Source organism: Eublepharis macularius, chromosome 4 (assembly GCF_028583425.1).
Source record: "Eublepharis macularius isolate TG4126 chromosome 4, MPM_Emac_v1.0, whole genome shotgun sequence".
Taxonomy (NCBI): Eukaryota; Metazoa; Chordata; class Lepidosauria; order Squamata; family Eublepharidae; genus Eublepharis; species Eublepharis macularius.
The window spans coordinates 47992792-48019861 of NC_072793.1; the positions used below are offsets into that span (position 1 = coordinate 47992792).

The 27070-nt window shown below is 44.4% G+C and overlaps 1 protein-coding gene across 1 annotated transcript; it reads right to left on the bottom strand.

Annotated features, from left to right (window-relative positions):
* Window positions 1–4274: 4274 nt before the first annotated feature.
* On the bottom strand, window positions 4275–14715 carry LOC129328221 (CCN family member 1-like). Its single transcript, XM_054977133.1, has 5 exons — window positions 14483–14715; window positions 13448–13661; window positions 8669–8995; window positions 6559–6764; window positions 4275–6014 (listed from the first exon to the last, which is right to left on the bottom strand). Exons 1-5 carry the CDS (start codon window positions 14531–14533, stop codon window positions 5706–5708), a joined length of 1107 nt encoding a protein of 368 aa, XP_054833108.1. The 5' UTR covers window positions 14534–14715; the 3' UTR covers window positions 4275–5705.
* Window positions 14716–27070: the final 12355 nt, after the last annotated feature.

The window sequence follows — 27070 nt, forward strand, 5'->3', positions numbered from 1 at the left end:
GGGCACTTGGCTGAGCTTGCTGCAGGGCTACTTTACTACTCCAAGCCAACCTGGAAGAGTTCAAAATTTCTTCCCTCGGGTCAAAACTATATTTTAAAATGTGGATATGGCTCCCAGGATTCGGCATTATTTGCAACTGAGCCAAACCAACAGATTTTCTTCCTTGCATTTTCAAGATAGGAAAAACCACTGAGATCATCCAGCTCAAATCAATTAAATGGTCATGTTTTATAGACTTAAGTGCACTTACACTTGATAAAATTTTATATAACAGAAAGGCTTTTTTTTCCCTAGGCATGATCTAGAACTGGGAAGGTTCTCTGAGTTTAAGAGTCTTGTTTTCCAACGGCTGTTGTATATTCAGATTTCTTGCTGTAACAACCATCTTTTATAGCAAAAAGAGAAATAAAGCATTTAAAAATGGTGGCAGTTCTGTGTGAGGGTGTAAGAGTGAGGACTTAACAATCTTAGAAGACTCGAATTAGATAGATGTAGAAATGGAATGTGTATGAGACTCAATCGTGATACCTCCCTCCCTGTAAAAACAAAAAAGTTTTGATGCCTTAGTGGTGGAGTGACCCCAAGTCATTGCTGACTTATGACAACCCCTAGTGAGGTTTTCATGGCAAGAGGCTAACAGAGGTGGGTTGCCATTGCCTGCCTCTGCAACCTTGGTCTTCGTTGGAGGTCTCCCATCCAATTACTAACCAAGATTGATGCTGCTTAGCTTCTGATATCTGACAAGATGAGGCCCACCTGGGCTATCCAGGTCAGGGCTTCATGCATGGTGCAACGTGTAGCCATTACTGTTACACCAAGGCCAGCCTCTAGGTGGCAGTAAAGTCACTTTTAAATGACAATATTCGGAAATCTGCAGAACTTTTGTAGTCACTGTACACACGCTCACTCAACTAAAAGTCACCATTCTACAACCTTCAAAGGGACACTCCAGTGTGAAACTGCTGAGCAGGAATTCATCAAGAATCTTAATACCATCTCCTGAGGACGTAACGGGGTTTCAGCCTTTAAAAGCTGTTAGCAAAACTAGGGCAATTATATGGTTACTAGTGAATGCTATTGTGAATAATACCTATACTTTTCTTCTTTACATTTTACCTGATTATATCTCACTTTCTGCTTCCTCCAGTTCATGTCCCATGCGCCTCAGCTGAAGCAAAGAATAGACGCTTGTTCATTTTTAAGGTGCCACGACTGTTGATTTTTGTTGCAACAGACTGACATGGCTGCTCCACTGGAATTCCTGTGGTCAGATTCTCTCCCTTGGTTGAATTACAGGTGTTGTGAGTGACCCAAGTAAATGAGTTTCTATCCAGATCCTGAGCCTTAATGTAGGAACCCAAAATGTTTTCAAGAGATAGTATACTATGAGATAGTATAGCCTGTCTATGCAAACATATTCTTAGGAACCCAAAATCTTAACAATATAATGCTTTTTCATCTCTGATCCTATCTGCTGTTAACATTTTCAAACTTCTGTCTACAATTGAAAATAACGTCAAGGATTGTCTAGTCCAGTTTCTGCATTAGAAAAGTTTTTTAGCACCACTCAGACCTGCCAGGGGTTGCTCCTCCTCTTCAAAATTTCTGGAGTATTTCTAATTTTCTCTGAACATCCTTTTTCTGTTAGGAAACACCTGATAATCTGCCTAAATTCCACTACTGCCTCTGGGGCTTCTTTTTACCGGGGGGAAACAGGCGATGATACTCCTTGAGACATTTGGAAACAAATGTCTCATTTAAGAGATATTGTGCTACCTCATCAGAGTCCTGCTCCAGGTAACTTACAATTAAAATTCATGGATCTTTTTCACGTTGTGCTTTTAAAATCTATAATCTGCTTTGTTGTTCACATCTGAATGCTTTTTTGGTTTGAGTCACATTTAAAACTGTGGTTCAACCACTTTAGAACAATAATATGATTGTTAATATAATGCATAGCACTGTGTGTGATATAATGGTAACATATGCAGCTTGAAATCTATTAGAATTCTTAAAAAGCTGTATTCTGGCCACTGCCTCCATTTTATTTTCTGTGCACGTATGTCTGTGGTGGTGGAGAGTGCTGTCAAGTCACAGCTAACTTATGGTGACCCCGGCGGGGTTTTCATGGTAAGAGACTAACAGAGGTGGTTTGCCATTGCCAACTCTGCAACCCTGGTCTTCATTGGCGGTCTCCTATCCAATTGCTATCCAAGGCGTAGCTTCTTAGATCTGACGAGATCAGGCTCATCTGAGCTATCCAGGTCAGGGCACACATATGTCTAAACCCTTTGAATGTTATTTGAGTGGATAACACATTTGATTCTGGTAGATTTTGTTCAGTTTTCAGGCAAGTGCTGTAATTCATTGAAAGCACCTCATGTTGAATGATTGAGATCCTTTTGAAGTATTTGGTACCCCCACCCAGAATATATAGTCTGATTCAGATTTTATGTATCTTCCACTGCCTTAATGAAAATGTTGAACATTTGCGAGTGCTTGTGGATCCGCATGTTGAGGCCTGCTATTTGACACTGATCCACTAAGTACTGCTCTTCCTAGCCATTTGTTGACCCAGGTTCCAGCAGCACATTCTACTCCATTTATAAGGATATTGAAAGCATTGTTGAAGTCAAGACATATTATAGCCACTGCATTCTGCTAATCCTCTAGTGTTTAAACGAACTCAAGCAGTTTGGCACAACTGATTCTTAGCTGTTTGTTGTTGGCTAGTTAATGAAAATTGTATAACCACGATAGCTACTGCCTAACACAAGTTGACAAGATTTCAATAGGACTTGTTCCCAAGTAAGCCTGTAGTGGACTGCAGCCTTCATGAGCTGGATCCAAAGAGACCTTTCCTCGAAGGAGTAATTGGAGTAATTTCCGCCAATTCCTTCTTTCTGCTGAAGGAAAGATATGCTGTTCCTGAGGGTCTCCCGGTCTCCAGAGCAGCATTTTGGGGAGATCAATGGGCTCAGGTGGAAGTGAGGGAGGCAGGAAAGGCCTTACATAAATGGAAAACTTAGTCTAGGTACAATCCAATATCTTGAGAGCGATAGGAATAAAGGAAGGAACTGCCTGAGCTTTCCAGCTACGATTAGATCTTGATGGTTTTTCAAAACCTAGAGTTGAAGGAGTCTGCAAATTCAGTTACAAAACCAATAGCAGACACAGCGGCATCTCCTCAGTTATACATTGAAAGCAATGCCAGCTGCTAACACTGTAGTCAGCTTTATCAGCATTGCCAAGTTCAGCCTATGAACCAAGAGTAACAGAGGTCCAGAAGATCCAGTGTCTGCGGCTTCCCCTCAGGCAAATCAGGATTATATCAAATGCATTCCTCTCGGTCTGTCAGTTTTTCTGGAAAGGAGGCACCGTGCAAAGCCTACAAACAGGCAGACAGAGACGCAAACGCAAAAAGAAGTGACAAGCATTTCACATCAAGACCAGAGTTGGGGAGGGTGGAGTCAAAGCTCTGCTTAAGTGTTGCCAAGCCAGGAGGGCTTCATTATGAAGCTAAACAGCCATCACTCCAAAGCAGTGCTGAAGCATTCCTTTATGCAAAACACAAAAAGTACATAAAATAAAATATCCTTCTTTGTAGCAAAGGCTAGTTTGCTGCACACATAAATACAGGTTTTCCCAGCAGGACAAGAATGACTAACTGCTTCAAACCCTTTTCAACAATTGCATCCTGTTCTTCTGGCCATCCCTTTTTTGCTGCTCTCCAGGAACATATAGGGAACAGGATGAAATAAAAAAGTGCTTTAATAATTAGAGAGAGGTGTGCATTTCGGCTCAGTTGTGACACGACTGATGCACTAGAAAGCAGTAGAAAGTATCTACCCAGGCATGGCTTGCCTTTTGCACATCGCTATTGCTTCAGCTACAATGTGTTTGCCTGGAGAGAGACCATGGTTTTTAGGAAGGCTGAAAAGTGCTCTGAGAAACATATACACGTATGCCTTCTGAACCACACTCACTTTTGAACAAACGCACTTTGAAACAGCACAAAACCCTCCCAGACCTATTTACCAGAGCTAAAATTGATCTTTTAAACTGTCTTTTTAAAAAACCTCTTTCAAGGTTCGGGTGTGTAGATGTACTCAAAATCAAAAAGAGTCCAGTAGCACCTTTAAGACTAACCAATTTTATTATAGCATAAGCTTTCGAGAATCAAGTTCTCTTCATCAGATGCCTGAGTTTTGATCAGGCATCTGATGAAGAGAACTTGATTCTCGAAAGCTTATGCTATAATAAAATTGGTTAGTCTTAAAGGTGCTACTGGACTCTTTTTGATTTTGCTACTACAGACTAACACGGCTAACTCCTCAGGATAGATGTACTCAGAATTCCTTCTTTTTTCCATAATCCTCCTCTCAAGTTTGTTTGTTTTTTAAGTTTGGCAACTGAGCAGGTTGACAGGTGACCTGCTGAAGCATCAGCTGTAAGAAGAAGCCGAGCATGCACACACCATCTGTCTTCTGCAAGTATTCGCCTCGGATGGATTATCATAAATGTCTCTCCAGGAAACATGGGGATGTGTCGTGAGCAGGGGCTGAGGCACCACTTTGGTATGAATGGGATCAGACTGGGATGCCAGGTCTCAGATTGAGGATCAGGAAGTGAAAGGCAGAGATACAAACAGCAGGCAGATAAGGGAGGGCAGGTCCCAGTCAACCTTTTTTGTCCACTTTAATCTCTTCCTTAGAAATTCTCATGATAAAAAAAAAGAATCCTATTAATCTCACTTACTTTGCTTCCTAACTTAGGCCTGATCCATACATGCACAGGAATGATGTGGTATCAAAATGCTAGCGAACCGCTGTGCGTGATTAGCTTGTACTACTTCAGCTTGCAGGTGGAGGGTCACATTTTGGAATGCTCCCCTGTGTTTAAAAACTCCCTGCAAATAGAAAGCCAGTACAGCACACAAAGAGAGGAGACAGAACCTTGCTCTATGTTGTGCTCGTTTTCTATTCACATAGATTTTTTTCTTAATATGAAGAAACATTCCTAGCTGTAACCCACCCCCTGCAGTCTCAAGCAGTACGTTCCATTCCCTCGACTCAGGACTCCCCGCCCCTACACACACACACCTCATTGTCCTGCACGAGTGAGGCAGGCCTCAGTCTTCCTGGGGTCGCTCGCTCCCAGGTTGTATTGCCAGATCCCTGTGTGGGCAGAACTGTCGTCCCTTTGGAAGCATTATGGGAGACTTCGTTCCAGTTCAGGTGAGATCTATTTGTCTAGTTCTCAAGTTTTGCCCATTTCTATCATAGGGTGTCAGAGCTGTGACCAGACTGGGGTTTTGGTACCCAGTCTAGTCATCCCGCAGAGCTATGTTTTTTTCCTGCTTCCCAGCACCATGGTCACAAACATGAAATTGGGGCAGGGGGACCTCTTTGGTTGCCTCTCCTCCTATTCACCCCAGGCCCAGTTCCAGCCTGAGCCTGTCTGGATTGAACTGAGAGACTGACCCCAGTGCCATGGGATCCATTCCTCACATAGATAAATATCCAAACTCCCAGAACCACACAGTGCATCTCCCCAAACACTGGGGATTAGTGCCCCTCTGAAAGTCAGGAATTTAGTAATATTGGTACTCATGGTAGCAAGGCAACTATAGGGTGTCCTGGCTCCCGAGGTCCATAAGGGAGAACAGTCTTTTGAGAGCCCAGCTAGCCGAGAGTCCAGCACACTCACTCCAGGAATTTGTGAATGTCCCCCTGGAGCTGGTACTGGGGACCCATAGCAGATTCACTGAGCAGCTGGCAATGCGCTGGACCACACTGGCAGGTGTGGATCATCATGACATTCTTAGAAAAGAAGCTTCCGTCAGGGCAACGGAAGGGTATGCTCAGTGTGCGAGTGCGCAAGGGCACACAACAGCGTCCATCCAGGCAAGCCCCACAAAAGCTGGGCTGGTAACGGCGTGGGCTCTTGCAGCCGGCATAGCTGAACCGGACTGGTTCCTGGACCTTGTGTGTCCTCAGGCACTTCTTGCCTTTCTGAAAGAGAAGAGAGGGAAGCAATTAGCACAGCACATGTGGACTCCCGTCTTTGAGAAATGTGAGCAGAGAAGACTCTGAACCCACTCTGGGGCTGAAGAGCATATTGCATTGTCTGATGGCAGGAGGAGGCGTGACTTCTTTCCATTCCAGTCTTGTCTAACCCTACAGACCATATTCACAACCCCAAAGAACAAGGCAGAACACACGCAGTTTAAGCACTCATCTTTCCTGCTATTCCTAACTAATTAAAGAGCTGAGCTGTGGTTGTAATGTGGTTGTCCATCCAGCGTCCATCCAGGCAGCTCCGTCCGCTCTGGATTGGGAAATTCCTGGAGATTTGAGGGGCAGAACCTGGGGGAGGAAGAGAGCTCAGCAGAGATACTGAGCCATAGATTCCACCCTCCAAAGCTGCAACTCTCTCCAGAGAAACTGATCCTTGTAGTCTGGGGATCAGTAGTAATTCGTGGAGGATGCAAGGCTTCACCTGGAGGTTGGCAACTTGAGTTTGTAAGCAGTGCTCTCCACACTTCCCCCACATCACCTTTAGCTTGGTAAAATCAGGTTGCCCACAGGGCCTGATCTGACACAGTCGGGTCTCTTTAATCAGCTTGCACCGGGGGTTGTCACTAGTGACTCGGGTGGAGATGCCGAAGCCGCAGCTCTTGGAGCATGGTGACCAGTCTGTAGTCTGAGCCAGGCACTTGTGCTCCTGTTTTGACATGTGAGCCTGGAAGAGCGGCCTCCACACTGCAGGAAAAAAGAAAACCCTGTTATGTCGCTGTCCTACCAATGAAGGAACAGTGAGCAAATTTAAGTCCTCCTGGCACCTGTGCAAGTTGATAATGAACAGTGAGATTGGGAATGGAGCAAAGCAAAGGAGTAGACAAATGCTGGAGGATCAATAGCTATTCACCCCAAACTGAGCCTCCGTGTTGATAGACAATATGCTTCTGAATAGCGGGTGCTGAGGGTGAACAGGAGGAGATAATTGTATTCATGTGTTGTTGTGAACTTCTCAGAGCTATCTGTCTGATCACTGTTGGAAACAGAATGCTAGAGTAGGTGAACCTTTCATCTGATCTAGCAGATCTCTTATGGCATAGGTCTATCTCTCTGCCTCCTTGTTAGCCATACCAAGCAAAATGTTAATGGCAGGAAGACATGAAGGCAAACCCATATGCTGGGTAGGGATATGGAAAGGAAGGGGGGAATAGCCTGAGGAAGCAGAAAGGTAATGAGGGATGCCCTTGGGGTGAATAATAGCTTGGCTATGGCAGGAATCTTTAGGATATCAGCAAGCACAAATGATATTTGCTGAACAAATATCCTCCTCTCCCACATCCCAGTAAGCACAAAGCATCTCTCCAGGGAAGACACCTCCTGCCGCCACACTTTGCAATGCAAACACTGGACAAGATCCAGGGGTGGAGGTAATACCTTCCCTGCAACTGTTTGCGAGTGTGAGCAACACGGGCATTGCCTAGAGGTCAGGCGGATCTCCTTATGAGAATGCTTTTAGATCTCTCCATTATAGCTACAATCATGCTTAGCAGAAATAACAGCTGGAGAACCAAAGTGCATGCAAGTGAGGTCTCACATTTCATGCCCCTTAGGAGTGTCAGATTTAGATCCTGAAAGGGCAAAGGACTACTCCCACTCTTACCCCTATTTTTGTTCAGCATCTCCGTCCCACTTAGATGCATCTCCCAACACAGTGCCAGCTCTTCCTTTCTTCCCCTTGAAGCAAACCTGTTTGTAAGCTCTCTCACGTACACCTTTATCAAAACCACTTTTCAGAGTGGCATGTGCAAAATTTTAATAGGTACAGGTGGCACAAGGTACAGACATCAGGTTTATCAAGATGGTAGATGGGAAAAGGAGATTCTCAAAATTCTAGTAATAACCCAAAAAGTAACCATACACCAGACTTCCCAGACAACCACTAGTAGGAAAAGGCCAGATCTAACCATTGCAGCAGGTCAGCAGCAGGCCTTGTAACCTAATCTGAAGGCCAAAATATTGATACTTCTGTCCTCACACCACCCACCCGAGGATATACACATCTGGATGACATGGCTGCTGCTCCCCAGCACCACCAGTGCCAACCTAACTTGAGTTACTGCAGAATTAATACTTCATGAAATATTGCCACAAAGAAGTTTAAGGAGCCGATCATCAAACTGCATTGGCCACTATAAATGGGAGAATTTTAAGCCTTCCAGTGTAACTGATTAATGAACATCCAAATATGCTAACCTGGTACAGTATTCTTTTCACTAGCAGCAACTGGAACCTGTCATTCAGATTTTCATAGGGCGCCTGCATCTCTACTTTACAGTGCATTCAGAGGGTTGGGGGGGTGTCAAAAAAAGCACTCATAAACTCCAAAGAATCCATCATAACCTGCATCATGGAAGCCTCTATGGCTAAGTAATGTCAGATCTCCAAAACGTTAACATAGCATTAAAATTTCCCTGCCCGATTTCCCTCAAAAGATTTTCAGAGAACTTCCAATATGGTCTCTGAAACTTGTGTCATCACATCTAATATAGTGAAGGAAGCGAAAAGCATCTTATCGATGGAGCTTCAGTAACAGCCCCCATCTCCTCAAACCACAACCACCTTTGCGTCACTTCTCCCAGCCCACTTACCTGGTAGGTTTTTCCAGTGTCCGCCTTTGCCCACGTAGATAAGCTCATTGCCATTGGCCTCTCCATGTGAGTTGTAGTCAAAGGTGACCCCTCTGTCCTTCTTGAGGCCTTTACTGCACACGAACTTTTTGCAGCACTGACCGGGTACCTTAAGAAGCCGGGGACTGGAGCAACCCAGAGAGGTCAGGGGTAGCTCTAAGGGGCAGAGAGGCTGGCATCCCACAGCCCCGTCAATGCAGGTGCACTGATGTTTGCAGCTGGGCTGAAAATTCTCTCCATTTTGGTAGATACGGCCATTGTATTCACAGGTCCGGCCTTCCTGCTTGGCTAAGAGGGAAAAAGAGGGAAAAGACGATATATGGTATTCTGTCAAAGGAGTCAAACAAAAAATATACCCAGGCACAATTGACTCCTTTGAGAGGATACCATACATCTTCAATATCAACAAAGTTTCACAGAGTCTACAGATGTATATTAGGCCTTAGACCCCAGCATGAGAAGTGGGAGTAAGATACCCATTGGCAGAGCTGAGTTGTTAGGGGCCATGTCAACTAGAGGGGAGTGTTTTGAGCTTTAAATAGCTGTGTGAAAACAGGATGTGAAGAGCTCTCAAGGGTTTGGATCAGGTTGCAGCAAGTTGGAACTGGTGAGGCTTCTGCTGCCAGCAGTGGAAATTCAGTGGGCTCGTCTGTAAAGACCTGGCCTTTGTCTTCCTCTCCTGTAGCTCTTCAGACTACTTCCTGCTTGCTGTCACCTTAGCACGTGTTCCTACAGAGCTACAACCAGGCTTCTCATACTCTCCAGTGTGGCGCAAGTAGGGTTGCCACCACAAGAGATCCAAAACAAGGAGCGCACTGCCAGATCTTAAGAAAATGATGTTTTACATGTGCCAGAACATTAACAGTACTTTACTAGAATAAAGCGACCCGGTAACATGTTAAATTAAAGTTGCTTTTTGCAGTTATAGAACAAAGGAACACTAGGTTTCAAGACTAAATAAGAAACCATTCCTTAACATAATAGGCAGGCAGTAAGCAAAGGTGAAAGGTTCAGACTTTAGCATGTCTACAGAATAAAATAGACACAAGAAAAACTGATGGTCCATCGAAAAGAGGGCTGGCTTATTGTTTGTTGTTGATGGGAACGGCTGCAAAGAAACAGGGATGCTTCTCCAAAATAATTAGCTGGGAGAGAAGATGAAGGTTGGAGTGTGCCATTCTTTCATCACAGATATAACTGCAGGCAGAAGGGCTATTTAACTTACTGGGAAAGTCCTGGGAGGTGGTTGCCCTAAAAAGCTGCTGACAGCTAGGAGCAAGGAGAACCAAGCCCCAGCAGCTCAACCAGCACTTGCCCTGCAAAGGTGGGTGTCAACTCACCAGTTACCTCCTCCTGACACTCGTGATGTATGAGCAGATGCCCACTGTCGGTGCTGCCGATGGGATCGGAGCCAAGTGGCCTCTGAAATGCTGAATGGCAGCACCAGAGGGACAATTCATTTTGGATTGTTCCTGAGATGTTTAAACTTCCCAGTCTGCCACTGTACACATCTGCCCCCCCCCTAAAGTTCTAAAGGTCTGTGGTGGAGCAGCATTGCCAGCGGTGTACAGTGGTTAGACTGTCAAGTTAAGATCTGGGAAACCCGGATCCAACTCTCCATTCTGCCATGTAAACTTGTTGGGTGACCTTGGGCCAGTTATACATACACAGTGTAACGTGTCTCACAGTGTTGGGAGGATAAGATCAAGAAAAGGGGAATGTTGTAAGCCACGCGAGCCCCCATTGGTGAGAAACATGCGGTGTAAATGAAATGAAATAAAAACAAAATATATTTGTAATTTTTTAGCAAGGCTTAGAGACTTTTTACACAGCCTTAATGGCTAGTTACTGGTTGTTTTTCACATACTAATATTAATTTTTGTTTCTTTTATTGTAATGGATTGACTTAAAGTTTTGCTTTTAGCTTGGAAGCCTACATTGGCCCAAAGTCAAGAGGTAATTATTTTAAATAAATATCGAAAACAGAATCCACATGAAGTAGAGTACTAGACCAGCAAGACCACACATAGTAGACCCTACGTATGAGATTTTGGGAGATGGGCATCTACAGTACAGTACTTAGAATCCTATTTAAGTCTATTCAATGGTGCTTACTCCCAAGAAAGTGTTCTTAGGACTCCACTGCCCTGCAATACTAATAACAACAACAACATTTGATTTATATACCGCCCTTCAGGACAACTTAACACCCACTCAGAGCAGTTTACAAAGTATGTTATTATCCCCACAACAATCACTCTATGAGGTAGGGGTGGGTGGGCTGACAGAGTTCTATTAGAGCTGTAACTGACCCAAGGTCACTCAACTCACTCAAAGCGGAGGAGTGAGGAACCAAACTTGGCTCTCCAGATTAGAGTCCCAGCACTCTTAACCACTACACCAAACTGGCTCTCAGGAAATATAAGTAAACTATATATAAGATCACCAGACATGGACTGGTTATCGGTTCTGAGGTGGTGCATACTAATGGTGCAATCCTAAACAGAATTGCACCCTATTTGCCTACTTCATTTATACCTACACCCTGCCATTCTCCCTTGTGGAGACTTAAAGTAGCATACATTGTTTTCTTCCTCTTCATTTTATCTTCACAACAACCTTGTGAGGTATGTTAGGCTGAGGACATTTGACTTGCCCAGGTCACCCGGCAAGCTTCCATGGCAGAGTGGGAATTCAAACCTCGGCCTCCCAGATCCTAGTCTGGCATCCCAACCACTCTATACCACCTTGGCTCTCACCTTTCTAACAGTGTGACCCTAAGCAGGTCTACTCATAATTCTATTCAAGTGAGGCTTACTCCCAGGAAAGTGCTCTTAGGATTGAGGTGCAAGTCCATTTAAGTTAATGGGCTTAGAAGGGTGTAACGGTAGGACTGCGCTGTAAGAGAGAGTGAACAGGAGGTTTCAGGAAAGGAAGTACGTCCCCCAGTAGAGGACACAGTCACACAGAGAAAGTTACAAGCATGGTAATGTTTATGACCCGAATTCTGGATACAAAAATGCATAGAAAAAGTTATAACCCTAAAGTTTTAAAAATCTAATTCATCATTACTGCATATAATATCGGGTTTTTGTCTTGCATGGAATGACAGCCAGTATAACTACATGATGGTCAATTAAGCCTTTTTATATCGGAACATTCATGGCTGTATACATTCAGACATCATCTACCATGTACAACGATTAGAACGTCCTTCAGTCTGGATACAGACTTCGTACCCTCTATCTCAGCCCTTCAAATAATGTCTGGGGTCAGTACAAATGGCAGAATGCTGTTGAAATTGGTCATTACAGTAAAAATAAACGGGGTCAACAAACTCCTTTACCTGAGCTTAACTCAGAAGATATCTACTCATTGTGATCAAATATAAAGTTTTAACAGATGCTTGAAGTCCATATAGATGCCTTCTGCTTGGACATTTGATACAATTGCTCATGCTCAGGAGGACTGTGAGAGTCTTAAGCAGTACAATTGTTTCATGGTACCAATATCTGTTGATGACAGAGCAGTCGGATGGAAGTTATTCCGGACTGATAGGGAATGACGCCTTTTTAAAGGAAGGTGTACTCATAGACATACACCCTTGAACATATAAGCTTGAAGAGGGCAAGTTCCTCAGCAAAACAACCTATGGAGAAACATCATCTGGTCTGGATTGCCTAGGAGCTCCACCTTCCCTGATTTTGCAAGCTGGTTTTCTACTCCACTGTATAAGGGGGAGTAATTTGCCCTGCAAAACTCCCTGACGCTTTTAAGAGGGATTCTAGGATACAAGAGTCCATCCATATTTAAAAGGAATTACAAGAGAGGTACTTCACTGCCCTTAGATGCATGAAATCTCTTTCTCCCCACCTGACTATAGATTACAAAGACTATTCTCCTAAACACCTGGATTTGTGCTGCTTCTTTCTCATCCTAAAACAATAGCCCGTTAGTGTCATCCTAGGATACAATGATGGGCTCCAGATCTGCTACCTCCTTGGGAGGAAGCTGAAGAAGACAGCCTCGCACCCAAGCTGTCTTCACCAACCCAAAATGTTGTCTCTGCCTGACCCTTCCTGAATAGTCTCCTTTGCACTTCTGATTAGAAAAAACAACAACACTGGGTCATGGGTCACTGAGTTGCTTCCAATCTGGTTGCCCAGGTATCATGACTGCCTCAGCTGGAAATCGTTCCCTAGTCTCTGAACCCTAGTATATATAAAACTAGCATTCAGTTTGTTATTAGATATTGCACAGTGTAGTGCTGTAACCTCAGTGACCACATCAGACTCTGTACAATACATCTCTCCCCCAGTTCTAAAGCAATGTTAAATCCATTTCTAAGCACTTCCTACCACACAACACAAGGGTGCACGGACAAACACAATCACTTAAGAGATCCAATCATCGCCGTGGTTAACATGTGCATGTGCCAGAAACCGCTTTACACCACCACAAACAGAAGCTTCTTTAGAATTCTTATTTCAAAAGATACTTCTTGTGATGGGGTCGAATGATGAAATTGACTGAATAACTACCCTTGATGCAGCCTCACAAAATTTACCAGTTGAAAATTTAACCAGCAAAGCAATATATGAACATTGCAAAAGCTCACACCAGCACTCTGCCTCAATTCCTGCAGACTGTCATAGCTGCTAGTTGGCGCCAGGAACACCACAGGGGCCCTTGTTGCCTGCCTGCCTGCTCCCCCCCCCCCAGTTCACAGCTCCCCCTTACCCCAGCAGATGCCCCTGCTCGCCAAGGGGTCGGCCCCAAAGTTGCACTCCAGGCCTTTGTGGGGATCACAGGGGGCCACCTTGTCACAGTCCTCGTTGAGTTGCCGGGCACACACCTGACAGCAACCGCAGTCGTCCAGCACCAGGCTGACTCCAGGGGGGCAGCGAGGCGGGCCTGGGGGGCAACGGCACGTGGAGGGGCAGCGGCAGGATACCTGGAGAGAGGGAGAGCAGGAGTCGGCGGCTGGGGCAGCAGGGCCTTTTGGCCGACCCTAGAGAGTGCCATTCGGCACGCAGTAAGAAGAGGAAAGGAACCAACAGAGCCTCCGCCTTCCCATCCGCACCGGGGGCCAACCCTCCCCGCCCTACGGGAGGCACGGCTGGCTGGCTGGCCGTCGCCTGCCGACCTTTTTTCCAAACGCTTGTTTTAAATAGGCGACACCAAATTAGTTTCCTAGATGGCGCTGCGTGCCACGGAGTCCCAGCATTCTCCCCGCCCCCCGCCGTCCCAAATAAATCTCAGTAATCAAATCCTCGCCGGGATCAAAGCGCCCGCCCCGGAGGCAGCGGGTCTAGGCGGCCGTACCGCAGCAGCTCCGGGAGTCGGAAAATAAAACCTCACCTTGTCCGCAGTGGGGTTGTTCTATTCCTGATCTCCCCCGGATAGAACAACTCCGCCGGATTTAGACGAGCATGACAACCTGGCTGATCCCGGGCCGCTTAGCAATGGAAGGGGGCATCCGGAGAGAGCTCCAGGCTCACCGAAGGGCCCCGCGTGAGGCACCCACTCTGGGCAGACGTGCGCGCAGGCTTTGGGGAGAGATCCGCTCAGCCAGCTCCTCTAAGCCGCCCAAACAACAGAGGGGCCGTGCCCGCCAGAGCCCGAAGCGGGAGTTTAGCGAGCGCCCTCCAAGCTTTGGTCAAACCCCAGGACGAGCTCCTCCGCCTGAGGGCTGAGGCGTGCTGTCAATGTCAACAAAGGCGGCACGGTTCATTTACCCAAGCGGAGCAGAAAAAGCCGGCTAAGGATACTCACCAGATAGAAACACAGCAGGAAAGCAACGCTGGGCAGGGCAGGCAGCCCCATTACTATTGGAGCAGAAACTGAGAGCCAGAAAGACGGACAAAAATGACCAAACTTGATCAGACAATGAACACCGAAACTAACTCTCGTGGTGTCAGGCTAAGACAGCCAGATTTTAGCGTTTCTTCAGCACTGTCCTCACAATTTCTCGCTTCTGTAAACTCCTCCGTACATTCTCACACCCCTTTTTGCGCAACTTTCACTACCTACAAAGCAACTACGTTGTTTCTGTATTTATATTTCCCCGGGGCCCCTCCCACCTACCGGGCTAGGAGCCAATAGGAACCTCCTCATTGGCCAATAGCAACGGTGGCGCTCTTCCAAACATTCCAGGGGAGGGGCTTTGGGAAGGTGGGAGGGGCTGAATGAATAGAGTCATTCATGAAATTAGAAGGCCAGTGCATTCCGAGGCGATGCGCGCGTAGTTTCGCGCGGGCCAGGATGTTCCGCTAGCAGACTAGCGCTTTTATGGCGATTGCTGAATAAGATTCCTGCTCCCACAGGGCACACCAGTGTATAGGTATACCAGTGTGAGGAGCAGCTCAGGATGAAGGAGGGGGAAAATACGGAAGAAGGAAAATAAACAAGAGGCGGCCCAGGTTTTCTTTCCCAGCACAAGCTTCCGATCAGGCATGAGGGCAGATCAAAGGCCGTAACTGCAGAGCTACAAAGGCATGGAGTTATTCTGTGCTGAGCTGGACCTGAGAAGCAGAAGAGCCAGCAAGGAGAGCAAGATTGCGCGGCTTTGCTCCCCTCTCGCTGGCCACACCGGCTGCAAGCTGGCACAGGTGAAGCCAAGGACCACTGGGCCCGTGCTCCTCACTCCCATCCACACTGACCTAGGCAGTTGCAGCGGGTAGGCAGACGCTACCATTCCCACTCTCTTCCTCTTCCCTGGCTGCCAGGCTATCAGGGTGAGCCTCAGTACCACCATAGCCCCACTACTCCCCCTAGCTGCCTGCACCGCCCCCAGGCAAACATGGTGAAGGCAGGCCCTACAGTGCTCCTCCCTGCCAGCTCTGCCACTGGGAGGGGGCGGGAGCTGGTTTTCAGCAGAAACCACTACACATACTGTCTCTTAGGTTAATTGATTGATCACAATAATTGTCTGATTGATAGCAACACATACAACTCTGACTATTATTCCTTAACTTCCGTTATCTCAAAAGACAAGGCTTCCTTCACCTAACTTTTCTTTACACATAAGAATTCAGGTCCATTAATATCTCTGTAAAGGGCAGGCTAGAATTAGAATGAGAAAATTGGCTGCTCAGAGGACCCTACCAGAACCACAGAAGGACTTAGTGGGGTGGGTCTAAGCTTCGCATCTTCCAGTGCAATCCTAAACAGAGTCACTCCCTTCTAAATCAATTGAAGTTAATGGGCTTAGAAGGGTGCAGCTCTGTTTAGGGTTGCACTATTCCTCAAACTAGTTACAGTTCTTGAGCTTCACTTGACTGATTCACTGCCCAAAGAACAAGAATAGCCACAGCACAGCGCTCCAACCATGGCATATAGTTTGACTGGAGGTATTTTGCATTACTTTATCTTGAGATTCTGAGGGGCAGTTCATGCATGTATGTACATTACTCCATTCTTATCAAAATTACTTAGCACTTGATGACTTACAACTAAATATGTAAACTGGAAAAGAGTGTCCTGTCTTTTCCCCATTTTGCAACTGGCATTTAAGGCAGTTGGATTACTGTACTGTACTCTGTGTGGGACTGCCCTTGAGGACAACCTGGAAATTGCAGCTGGTCACCAGCACAGGTACCAGGCCCTGCAACAGACCCAGATGCCAGCTCTGCCCTTATATCTACCCAGGAAATACAATTACAGAACCCAATGGCGTCAACTACACTGTCTCTGGCTCTTACAACTGCTCATCCTCCAATGTGATATATGCCCTTGTGCCAACAATGTCCATCTGCTCTGTACATTGGACAAACCAGCCAACCTCTGCGCAAAAGAATAAACGGACACAAATCTGACATTAAAAATGGCAACATCCAGAAACCAGTGTGGGAACACTTCAATCTACCAGGACATTCCATCAAGGACTTAAAAGGTCACTGTTGTTCAACAGAAACCTTTCAAAAACAAAATCCAACGGGAAGCTGCTGAATTGGAATTCATATGTAAACTTGACTCAGTCAAGCTGGGATTGAATAGAGACTATGAATGGTTATCTCATTATCAGAAGTAACTGACTTCCTTAACAGAAGCAAACAAACAATGCCATATGGTAAATAAATAGAAGTTTACCTTAGAGACCAACAAGATTTTCAGGATGTAAGCTTTCAAGAGTCAAAGCTCTCTTCTTCAGATTCAAGTAGGAATGGAGAATCCTGAGCCTTTATATCCAGTCAGGAGGTAGGAGGAGTGAAGCAAAGGAGAGAATCAGGATACAAAGGTACAATGTTACAATGCAGTTCATTGTACTCATACTTGTATCTGAGGAAGGGAGATTTGATTTTCAAAAGCTTATACTCTGAAAATCTTGTTGGTCTCTAAGGTGCCACAGGACTCAAATTCTGCTGTTCTATTGCAAACCAACAAGGCAACCTACTGAAAACCATCTTTTTCAGTAAATCTTCTAAGACCCACATCTAAAGAACCATTTCTCTCTGTATGTCCCCATGCACCAGATATAGTCTTCAGATTGCCATTTTCTCATTTTCCCATCATTAAAAGGTGGTCCATGTTGCATTGAGGGAGGCCTGTGCTCTTTCTGTGATTGCTCCTACTTTATGAAGTGGGCTTCCTCAAGCAGGTGAGGGGAGCACTGTTCTTAGGAAGTGCTGTATGGCTGTTTTATTCACTAGAGCTTTTAATGGAGGGAAAGTGGCAGGCACAAAGTTTTATTCTCAATAAAATAGTCCGCAAAGCACAACAGCTTGTTTCATGTTCTCAGGCTGGGTCCAATACAAACACTGAGTAACCTGCAGGATGCATGTAAACACAATTCAGAATCAAAAGGTTCACATAATAAAAGGATGAAGCTAGTAAGTGTTAAAAGTTAACTAAAACATCCATATGCCAATTTATAAGAGTTAGATCAAAGTCCTTAGAAACCATCAGTCAAGATGGTTTCAGGACTTGGTCATAATGTTTTTGTGCCCATGAGATAAATTTTGCCACTGATTCTGCAATCCTCAGACTCCAAAAGGAGATTTAACATATAGTAATCCACAGAGCAGGCTGGTAAGGAAGCCATTAGCAAAGCTTACATATTGGGCTTTGCTCCGCATACATCTTACAGGACAACTGACAATGCATGAGATTCAACACCCCCCCCCACGCACGCACGCACGCACGCGCGCGCGCACATACACACACACACACACTCACACTGATATAGAACAAGAGGTGTTCTCAATCAGCCATTACCAGCCTTGGAAATGACAAGACATCACATGTCCTCCCAATTTCAGCTGATTCGCTTTTTGCCTGTCTCTGCTGCTTTGCCTATTAAAGAGATACACTCCTAACTTGCAGGAGGGAGGAAAGTCCTTATGGCATTTGGGTGGGAGGCAATGAAAGGGAATTGTGGCACACCACCTAGCTCCTTGCAACGCTCTTCCACGTTTCCACGACACTACTGCCAAGGCTTTGTTTAACCCCAGCGCCAATACATAAGTCATAGAGAAACCCAGACCAGCAATTTTTCATCCTCTGGCTCCTAGAGCTGGAATAGGAGTCAGATTGTAAGCAGCTCATGATAGTTGGAAGGGAAGCAGATAGGGTAAGAGCTAGCATGAACTTAATTATTGTAGACTAAGCTCTGCTTGAAGTTTTCTTCATATTTGCCTCAAGTCAAAAAGCAGATGAGGTTACTCACCTAGACATACCTAGTGCACACAAGTAAGCAGTTTGGATGCGTTCAATAAAAGGTTTTTTTCCAGTTAGGTAGCCATGTTGGTCTGCAGTAGAACAACAAGATTTGAGTCCAGTGGCACCTTCGAGACCAACAAGATTTTCAGGGTGTGAGCTTTCGAGAGTCAGCACTTCCTTCTTAAAAGCTTGAATCCACATTGGGACTTTGAATAATAGCTGATCCATGACTTTTACTTTAAACACTTGTAAGGCCGAGGGAATGTAATGCCTATCAAGGGAAAAAATAGCCTTTAAATAGCAGCAAGATTCATGCTGGTGCTGGCTGGTGGTCACTTGCCATGCGGGGTCCAAGAAAGAGATTAATGAGAATGGAAGCCCAGCTAACTGGGCTAGTGAACTTGTGGCATCAAGCTGCGGGTTGCAGGCATTTTAGGAAGAAAAAAAGAGGACAAACCTCTATAGTCACAAAAGTACTAGAGGTCTCAAATGAAAGAGTGTATTGTGAGAATCCAAAATGATGTGAATGGATATTGAATAAGTACTGAAACATGATACAATATGTAACTTCTGAATGAGTTCAGAATTGGGGGATTTGGGGGGGGAATTTGGAGTTTTATTGTTGTTTGGTATTTTGATTATATATTGTGAGCAACCTTCATCCACTGGGAAAGGATGGAAATCAATGTATAAACAAACAAACAGAACAACCTGAAAACCTGGACTTAGCCATGCAGGTAGCTAATTTTCTTTTGAGACATGTCAAAAATCACATTTCAGAGTATTCACAAACCAAACATTGCTTGTATCTTCTAAAGAATCATAGAGCATGAAGAGATAGGACAGAATCAAATAATTAAATATCCAGCACTACTTAGTTTGGACAGCTCCCTACAACCACCTACAACCTCCCCACAACCACTTGTCTCATTCTTTTTACAAATGGAAGGTGCTGAAGCTTAAAAGGATTGGGTTCTATCATGAACCAGGCCTATAATCTCTACCGTTTCTAAGGTCTAGCCAGATACTATTTTATAAAAAGCCCTAAAACTCTGTTTCGGTGACAGCAAGATATTGGATACTACATGTGTGCATGTTCGCTTTGTTTGGTTGAAATCATGCTCGTCACACTTACTCCCTGACCGGATCTTGAAGGAACTGTTTTGTGGATTCCTGTGCCATCTGAAATGCTAAAAAATACTTTTAAAATTTCCCTATTCACATGCATTACATCAAACATATCTTCCTGTTTGAATTTTCACTAGGATTGTCTCTTGCTACTGATGGCTGGTAGAAGTATTATAGCATTTTAACCCATCCATGTGGGAGTATTCCTTTAAAAATAAACACTTGGAAACTAAGAGTCTCTTTGTCTATTTCAAAGCAATGCTTTAACCACTAGACAACATGGCTGTACTGAAATGGTTGTTCTTTCCAACAGCCAATCTTGTCCAGAAGAATAGCCCTCTAACTAAAGAGATGTCAGAAGTTTATTTTATTCTGGGCATCAAGTGAAAACCATGTGTCCCAACCAATAGTCTCTCAATGTTATCTTTTAAAGTTTTATTTAAAATAATTCTAAATAGTCTTGAAATGATCAAATATACAAAGACCACAAAGACTCAAAATATATTTCCATATGTCAAAGATATCAGAAACAGATAAGCATACATGTCATCATCCCTTATCCTATTTATCTTAAAATCTAAAAATAAAATGCAATTTTTAAAATCCCTCCAAAGCATTTTCAGAAAGATTAGATAGTCTCACACCACGCAAGTCTGAGAGACTGCATAGGGCATAGCCATCTTATACATGTTGAATTACATGAAACTCACATGCCCATGTCAAAACCTTCCAATTTATCGCTACTGATGGTATAAAATGAGCCATTCTCTAAGCCTGAAGGAAATTTCCCATCGGAATATATGTATCAAAACTGTTTACTTTTACATCAACTTGCTCAGAGATTTGATTCCGGGCATCAGGGGTCATTTTGTAGAAAAAGAGCTGGAGGAACTCATTAGCACAACTCGTTAGCATAACTCATTAGCATATGTCATGCCCCTTGTCATCACTGGAAATGTGTCATTAACGTAACTGATTTGCATATGCCACACCCCCTGGCATCACCTATCCTGGCTGTTTTGGACCCAATCCTGGCCATTCAGGGTCGAAATTGGGCCCAAAATGGCAAAAAGAGACTGAAAATGGCCGAAAAGGGGCCCAAAATGGTCAGGATCAGGCTGCTGTTGAGCAGGAGAGTGATCCACCACCCATCAGAGGCCCAATCTGGGCTGTTTCAGCCCCAATCCAGGCTGAAATGGGCCCAAAATGGCCAAGAGTCAGGTGGGTGGGGCCACCTGACATGTGTTCTCTTTGGGGAACTGCAGGAACTGCATTCCTGCATGTTCCCCCTTGAAATGAGCCCTGCCAGGCATCTATCTGACTTTTTCAAAACTATCTCTTCCAAAGATGGAACAATAAGAACATTTACTAAGAAAGTACATTTTTGCAAACAGAAAACTTAAGCAAATCCCAGGCCTGCTTTTTGTTTGTTTGTTCAATCAACACCTATAAGGGTCTGCGACAGGTACATTTTAACCTTTTTCTCCATTGTAAGAACTTATTAAAGGTCTCAGTGAGAGCAAGTGTTGAGATCCTTGAAATTCTTGGTCCCTCCCGAGGGGCCCCATTGGCTGGTGTGGACTTTGTGGCCACCATGACAATCATGCAGCTTTCTCATTATGTCTTAGTCATGCATATGATTAGCTTTGCTAGACTAAGTGCAGTATGGATTTGTGAGAGGAAGAAATCTCTGTAATTCTGTTGTTATAGTCAAACTATTACTTAGTGAGGTTTAGGCTCAGGGTCTCAACACTTCTGCAGGGATTAGAGGAGGAAGCAATTAAGATGATCCAACCTTAGCTGCAGATGGATCCAGCTGGCGGCCCTTGAGGAATTTCTGGCTAGTGGCCCTGTTGAAGTCCTAGTCAGTCTCTGGAATCTGGAAATGAACTATGTAGTTACACTATTGCTCCTAGGCAGACATTCTTTACTATCCTATTGAGCCTGTTCTGACACTTGATTTACTCAGGACTTTGGGATAATGAAATGTAGGCAGTAAAAAAGTGCACAAATGGAGATGAACTCGTCAGGAATGTGACTGGACACAGGCTAGAGCACACTTCCATGCCAACTCAGTGGTGGTGGTGGCAGCAAAGTATGCATGCTTCTCTTGAGACCCAGTTTGGTGTAGTGGTTAAGAGTGCGGGACTCTAATCTGGAGAGCCAGGTTTGATTCCCCACTCCTCCATGAAGCCAGCTGGGTGACCTTGGGCGAGTCACAGTTCTCTGGAGCTCTCTCAGCCCCATCCACCTCACAGGGTGATTGTTGTGGGGTAATAATAACACTTTGTAAACCGCTCTGAGTGGGCATTAAGTTGTCCTGAAGGGTGGCATATAAATCGAATGTTGTTGTTGTTGTTGTTGTTGTTGTTGTTGTTGTTGTTGTTACCATCATTGAGTCTGCACAACGCTATCCAGCTGAGCAGTACTGGGTAGTGAAGAGCTTTTGCATTTATGCCTTGATGACATTTACCAGTATTATAGAGGAATTCACTGTGACTTATTTAAGTGTTTCACAGGCAAAATCACTCATATCTGCAACAGCTTAGGCCTTGTCTGCAATACCACTCAGGGTGTCATCCAGGAACAGATTAACTACAAGCGTTTGAATGAATTTCTGTGATTACATATTGAGCATGTGGACAAACTTCTCTCTGAAATGAAACAAGTATGGGCTGGTATCTCTTTCTCAGGCAAGGAGCTCAAGTGAATGGTGACTGGGCGACTCTGGGATTTCTTGGCTGAGTCAGGTTTTCTGAAGCCATTTTCAATCTAGTTCCCAATTACGTTTGGGAACTGAAACTGCCCTATTCAATCTCCTATCCTCTTAGTGGTTTCAACCCTCATAAATTTTTAGACCAGTTGGCTGAGATGGCTATTGAAGACATTCTAGGGGTTTTTCATTCCTATCAGACTTTTCCACTCCAGTGCTTGGGGACAGTTGCTTGACCCCCTAGCATTTACACCACTGAGTTCAGCAAGCCTCCCTACTGTCACCATGATGTTTAATATAAAAGCACCTGGAGAAGTTGTTTGGGGACGTGGAGCAAGATAAGCTCGACTCTATTTCTCCTTTTCAGCTGAGTTAGGTGAGTCAGTGAGTGTTCTGAAATGGTGTTCAAAAGCAGGCTAGAGGAGGGCAATACACTGAATTTTATTTCAATCACTGAGGTGCTCTTGATTAACAATATGGCCCATTGACATTTTCAGATTCAAGCTGTTCTTCATGGAGTTGCTTACTGCCAGTTTACAGGCTGGAGACACTATTGAATCTGTGCCTTCAAGGGAGAGCATAGGTCTATAATCTCCTCAGGGGCATGCAGCCTTTTTAATCAACTGTGGCTTACAAAGCATGCTCTGGCCACTGTTATCCATGTGCCGATCACATCCAGGTTGGATTAGTGCAATTAACTTTGCTTTTGAGGAAGGTTTGTCAAATCCAGGTTGAGAAATTCCTGGAAATTTGGGGAGGGGGACCTCAGTGGGGTATAATGCTATAAAGTCCACCCTTCAATGCAACTATTTCTTCCACGGAAACTGCTCTCTGTAGTCTGGAAATCAGTTGTAATTCCAGGACATTTCCGTGCCCCACCTGGAGGTTGGAAACTCTATTTTGCTCAGAAACTTCATTTGGTTAAAAAGTGTAGTCGCAGGCTTGCTTGCAGGTATGAGTTATACGGCTTATATATCACACAAGTTTTAAAAAGCTCATAACTGGGGGGCTACTTCAGTTCTGGGTACAACTGAAAGCAATAAAGATCTATGCGATCTGGGACTTGAGTATCTGAAGAGACCCCTGCTTCCATATAAACCTGCAACTGAGGTCAACTTCAATTATCCTATGCTGTGCGCCTCCGCTTTCTGAAGTAAGCTGGGTGAGCACCAGGGATCAGTCTTTTTCTGTTGAGGTTCAGAGTCTCCGTAGTGAACCTTCCCACATAAATTTGCCTGGCATCAAATCTGTTTTCTTTAAGGCGCCAAGCAAAGATGTTTTTATTTTCTTAAGACTTTAGTTATTTATTCCTGGCAATTCCCTTGAATATTTTATCATTGGTTGCGAGCTGGATTATGGTTTATCTTTGCTGGGTTTTAGTTACAATTGCTGGTTTTATATTTGGAACATTGGTTTCTTTATCTTTTTGTCTGCTTTTACTGCTATTTTTATTTCTGATTTATGAATTTATTGGTATTTGTAATTTTATGCTATTTTCAATTTTTACTATATTTGTTTGAATAAATGTTGTGAATCACGTATTCAGTTCAAGCTTCATTGCTACAACCAAAGGCCATTGGAAAATAGGTTAAAATTGTTGGTAGAAATCAAGAACTGCACAAGTTCACCTAGGAAATATTTTATTGATAACATAAGATATAATTTCCAGATAAATAAATAAATGCTAGGATCTTAGGGGGATAGGAGGAGCCCTGTGGCGCCAAGTGGTAAGCTGCAGTACTGCAGCCCAAGCTCTGTTCACAAGGACCTGATCCTGGTGGAAACCGGGTTCAGGTAGCCGGCTCAAGGTTGACTCAGCCTTCCATCCTTCTGAGGTCGGTAAAATGAGTACCCAGTTTCCTGGGGGTAAAGTGTAGATGACTGGGGAAGGCAATGGCAAACCACCCCATAACAAAAAGTCTGCCAAGAAAATGTTGTGATGCGACATCCCCCCCATGGGTCAGTAATGACTTGGTGCTTGCACAGGGGACTACCTTTACCTTTACCTAGGGGGATACTCAGGCATCCTGAGCTTTGGAACCCAATTTTGGGAAATGGATTTAATTCCTATAACCTTTTCAGTAATTTCATGTTTTGTCCTTTCTACCATCCTGGAACAAAGGAATTTTGCTTTTTAGCCACAGTCAGTTCTTTGAATACCAAGTGATTTCTGATGTCCTAATAATAAAAAACCTATTTTTTATTTTATATGGATTTAAATCCTCAAATCCTACCCATTCTCTAATATCCTGCTGTGTTCATACAACAAGGAAACAGATATCATTTGAATTTTTATAAGGAAATAATGCATTCCAAAATGCCTACTGGGAAGGAAAAAATGTATGAATTATTAAGCATTAATTGTTAAGGCTTGTGTGTATGTTTCTACACATGTGGGTAAGTCTGACAAACACCATTTTGGTAGCTTTTAAATTTTTTCCATGGCAGGGAGCATAGCAAAAACCCACCCTACGTCCCCAGGGTTTTCCTTATGCTGAAAAGACTGTTGCTGGATAAGGAAGAGTGTTAGACAGAACTTGCAGTCACATGATCCGTATGTCTATGAATGTTCGGGGGAAAGCAGAACGGTGATAAGTCATGTAGACATTACTAACAGTGCAGCCCTAAACAGAGCTGCATCCTTCTAAGCCCATTGATTTCCGTGGCCTTTTAAGGAAACAACTACGCATTGTTTTCAGAATTAGACTTCACAGGCACAGATTATTATACTTCTTTTGTGTCATAAATATAGATCTTTAAAATATTTCCATAGAATAATTTTGTTATCTCTCACTCAATAATACCTTTTGACCTTCCATCTGCTATGGATCCCCCTACCGTACGCAAAATAGCAAAGTATTGTTCTAGGGAAGGAGTAGTCCCTGCTCTATGGGTTTGTAAAAAAATCTACTTGGATACTCCTCGTACAAGGGGAGCATTTAGTCTCTGAAGATGTAAAGTTATAAAATTTAAAAATAAAGCACAATGTGGCATGGAGAAGGAACTGTGTCATTGCTCATTTATGGCAGGGTGCCCATGACACGTGTTGCCATATGCCACAAAGCTCATGGCTGTAAGGGATGCTGTGTCTGTGCGTGTACGTGCGTGTGTTTGTGTAGGCATGTGTGCGCGCACATGTGCGTGTGCATGTGGTGGAGGAGGAAGAGGGGAGAAAGAGGATAATATTTTCTACTATTGTGGTCTGAATGCTGAGAGAATGTATCACAACAAAAAAAATGTTTTCTTAAGGAAGGATGTCTGGATTCCCTGACTGCAATGGATAACAACTGCATGTTTTTTTATCAGGAGGAGGAAATTAATCTGGAAAGAGCCTTAGAAAGATAAGGCCTTCTTGGGTTTTTTCATAGCAGTGAAAACCCTGAGGAATCAACACCAAGGAAAGGAGAAAATCTGACATAATTCTGAGGCCACAACAGGTTAAACTATTGTAGTATATATTGGCAGGGATGAGATGAAGGAATATAATGGGATTGGCCTAGTAATTTTCCTATTCTCTTTATCACAGTTTCTGTCACAGGCTGCCATCATCTAAAACAGTGGCCTTCAATCCAAGAGTCAGACTCAGGAACCTCACGAGCCCTTATAGAACTGCACATTTTAGCTGCCTTGTGGAAGGACCTGCTTCTTAGAGAACAAGGGTGCCACATTTCCTGCCTCTCTTCGCATCACAAACTGAGAAGAGCAGCAAAACCACAAGGCGAGGACACTCAGTGATGGAACAGATTGTTCCATGGCTCCAACCACAGCTTCTTCCTTAGTACACCTCCTGGTGACTGGCTTTTGTTTCTTGTTCCCATCTCTTTGGGCTGTAGCTTAAAGTCATAGCTGTGACTCCCCTTCTTCCTGTCACATGGCTCTGATGTCATGTCATCATATGCTTGAAGGTCAGTGGGGACAAAATTGAAGACTGCTGACCTAGAACACCCTAAAAGAAGAGCATGCTGACAAAGAAAGATAAATATGGGGGGCATTTGTCACAGATTTTTCCACACAAAGGAATTATTTTGTAAACATCCAAAACCAGCAGAAGCACAATATCTTTATTAGGAACAACTAAAAAGTCACAGAACAATGAGTTAATTAGAATGCTTTTTCAGGCTGGAAGTTAAACAAACAAACAAAGAAAGAGAAGGAGGAGAAAAAACTGGCAGTGGGCATGATGAAAAGTGCAAGTCTGAAGTCTGTAATTATCTTGGAGAAAGTGATGTGGATACTTACAGTACAATCCTAAGCTCAGTTACACCCTTCAAAACCCATTTTCTTCAATGAATTTAAAAGAGTGTAACTGCACTGTTAATTAGTTTCAACATTGCTTGCTGCTAAAAGATCTCAGGTTGCCGCAAAGCCTGATAGGACAAAGAAGCTGCTCTCCCTTAGAAAATAAAAGTGCTAGAGCCAAACTACATGAGACACAAAGTTCCTGCAAAGTTCCCTTGGTAGTGTAGTCTCACAGAGAACAGCTGCTCTCAGGGCCGGCGCACCCATTGAGGCTAGGTAGGCGGTTGCTGCGAGCGCTGGGGAGCTGGATGGGGGCGCCGGAGGAGGCGCTGGGGGCTGAGCGGGAGGGATGAGAAGCCACAGCTGCTGCAGCTTCCCAGCCCTCCTGCCTCGTGCTGCCGCCGCCGCCAGCACATGCCCCCAGCCGGGCACAGCAGCCATGGTCCAGGCATGGCAGGCGTCTGGGGTGGCGCAGGGCAACCGAGCAGGAGAGCTGGGAGGCCACCCATGTGCTGTCCCAGCTGCCCGCCACAGCAATGGGGCTGGCTCACAGTGCACGCTGTGTGATGTCACACATGACGTCATCATGCAGTGTGGTGTGTGTGCACGCATGCGTATGTGCC

What these genes read in the sequence shown, in the direction of transcription:
- LOC129328221 (XM_054977133.1), bottom strand. Translation starts at nt 14,533, where the DNA reads ATGGGGCTGCCTGCCCTGCCCAGCGTTGCTTTCCTGCTGTGTTTCTAT. An exon ending in GAGCAGGGGCATCTGCTGGG is followed by an intron (nt 8,996 to 13,447) that starts GTAAGGGGGAGC and finishes TTTCCCTCTTAG; the next exon opens with CCAAGCAGGAAGGCCGGACC. An exon ending in CTGATTTTACCAAGCTAAAG is followed by an intron (nt 6,015 to 6,558) that starts GTGATGTGGGGG and finishes CTTCTCTTTCAG; the next exon opens with AAAGGCAAGAAGTGCCTGAG.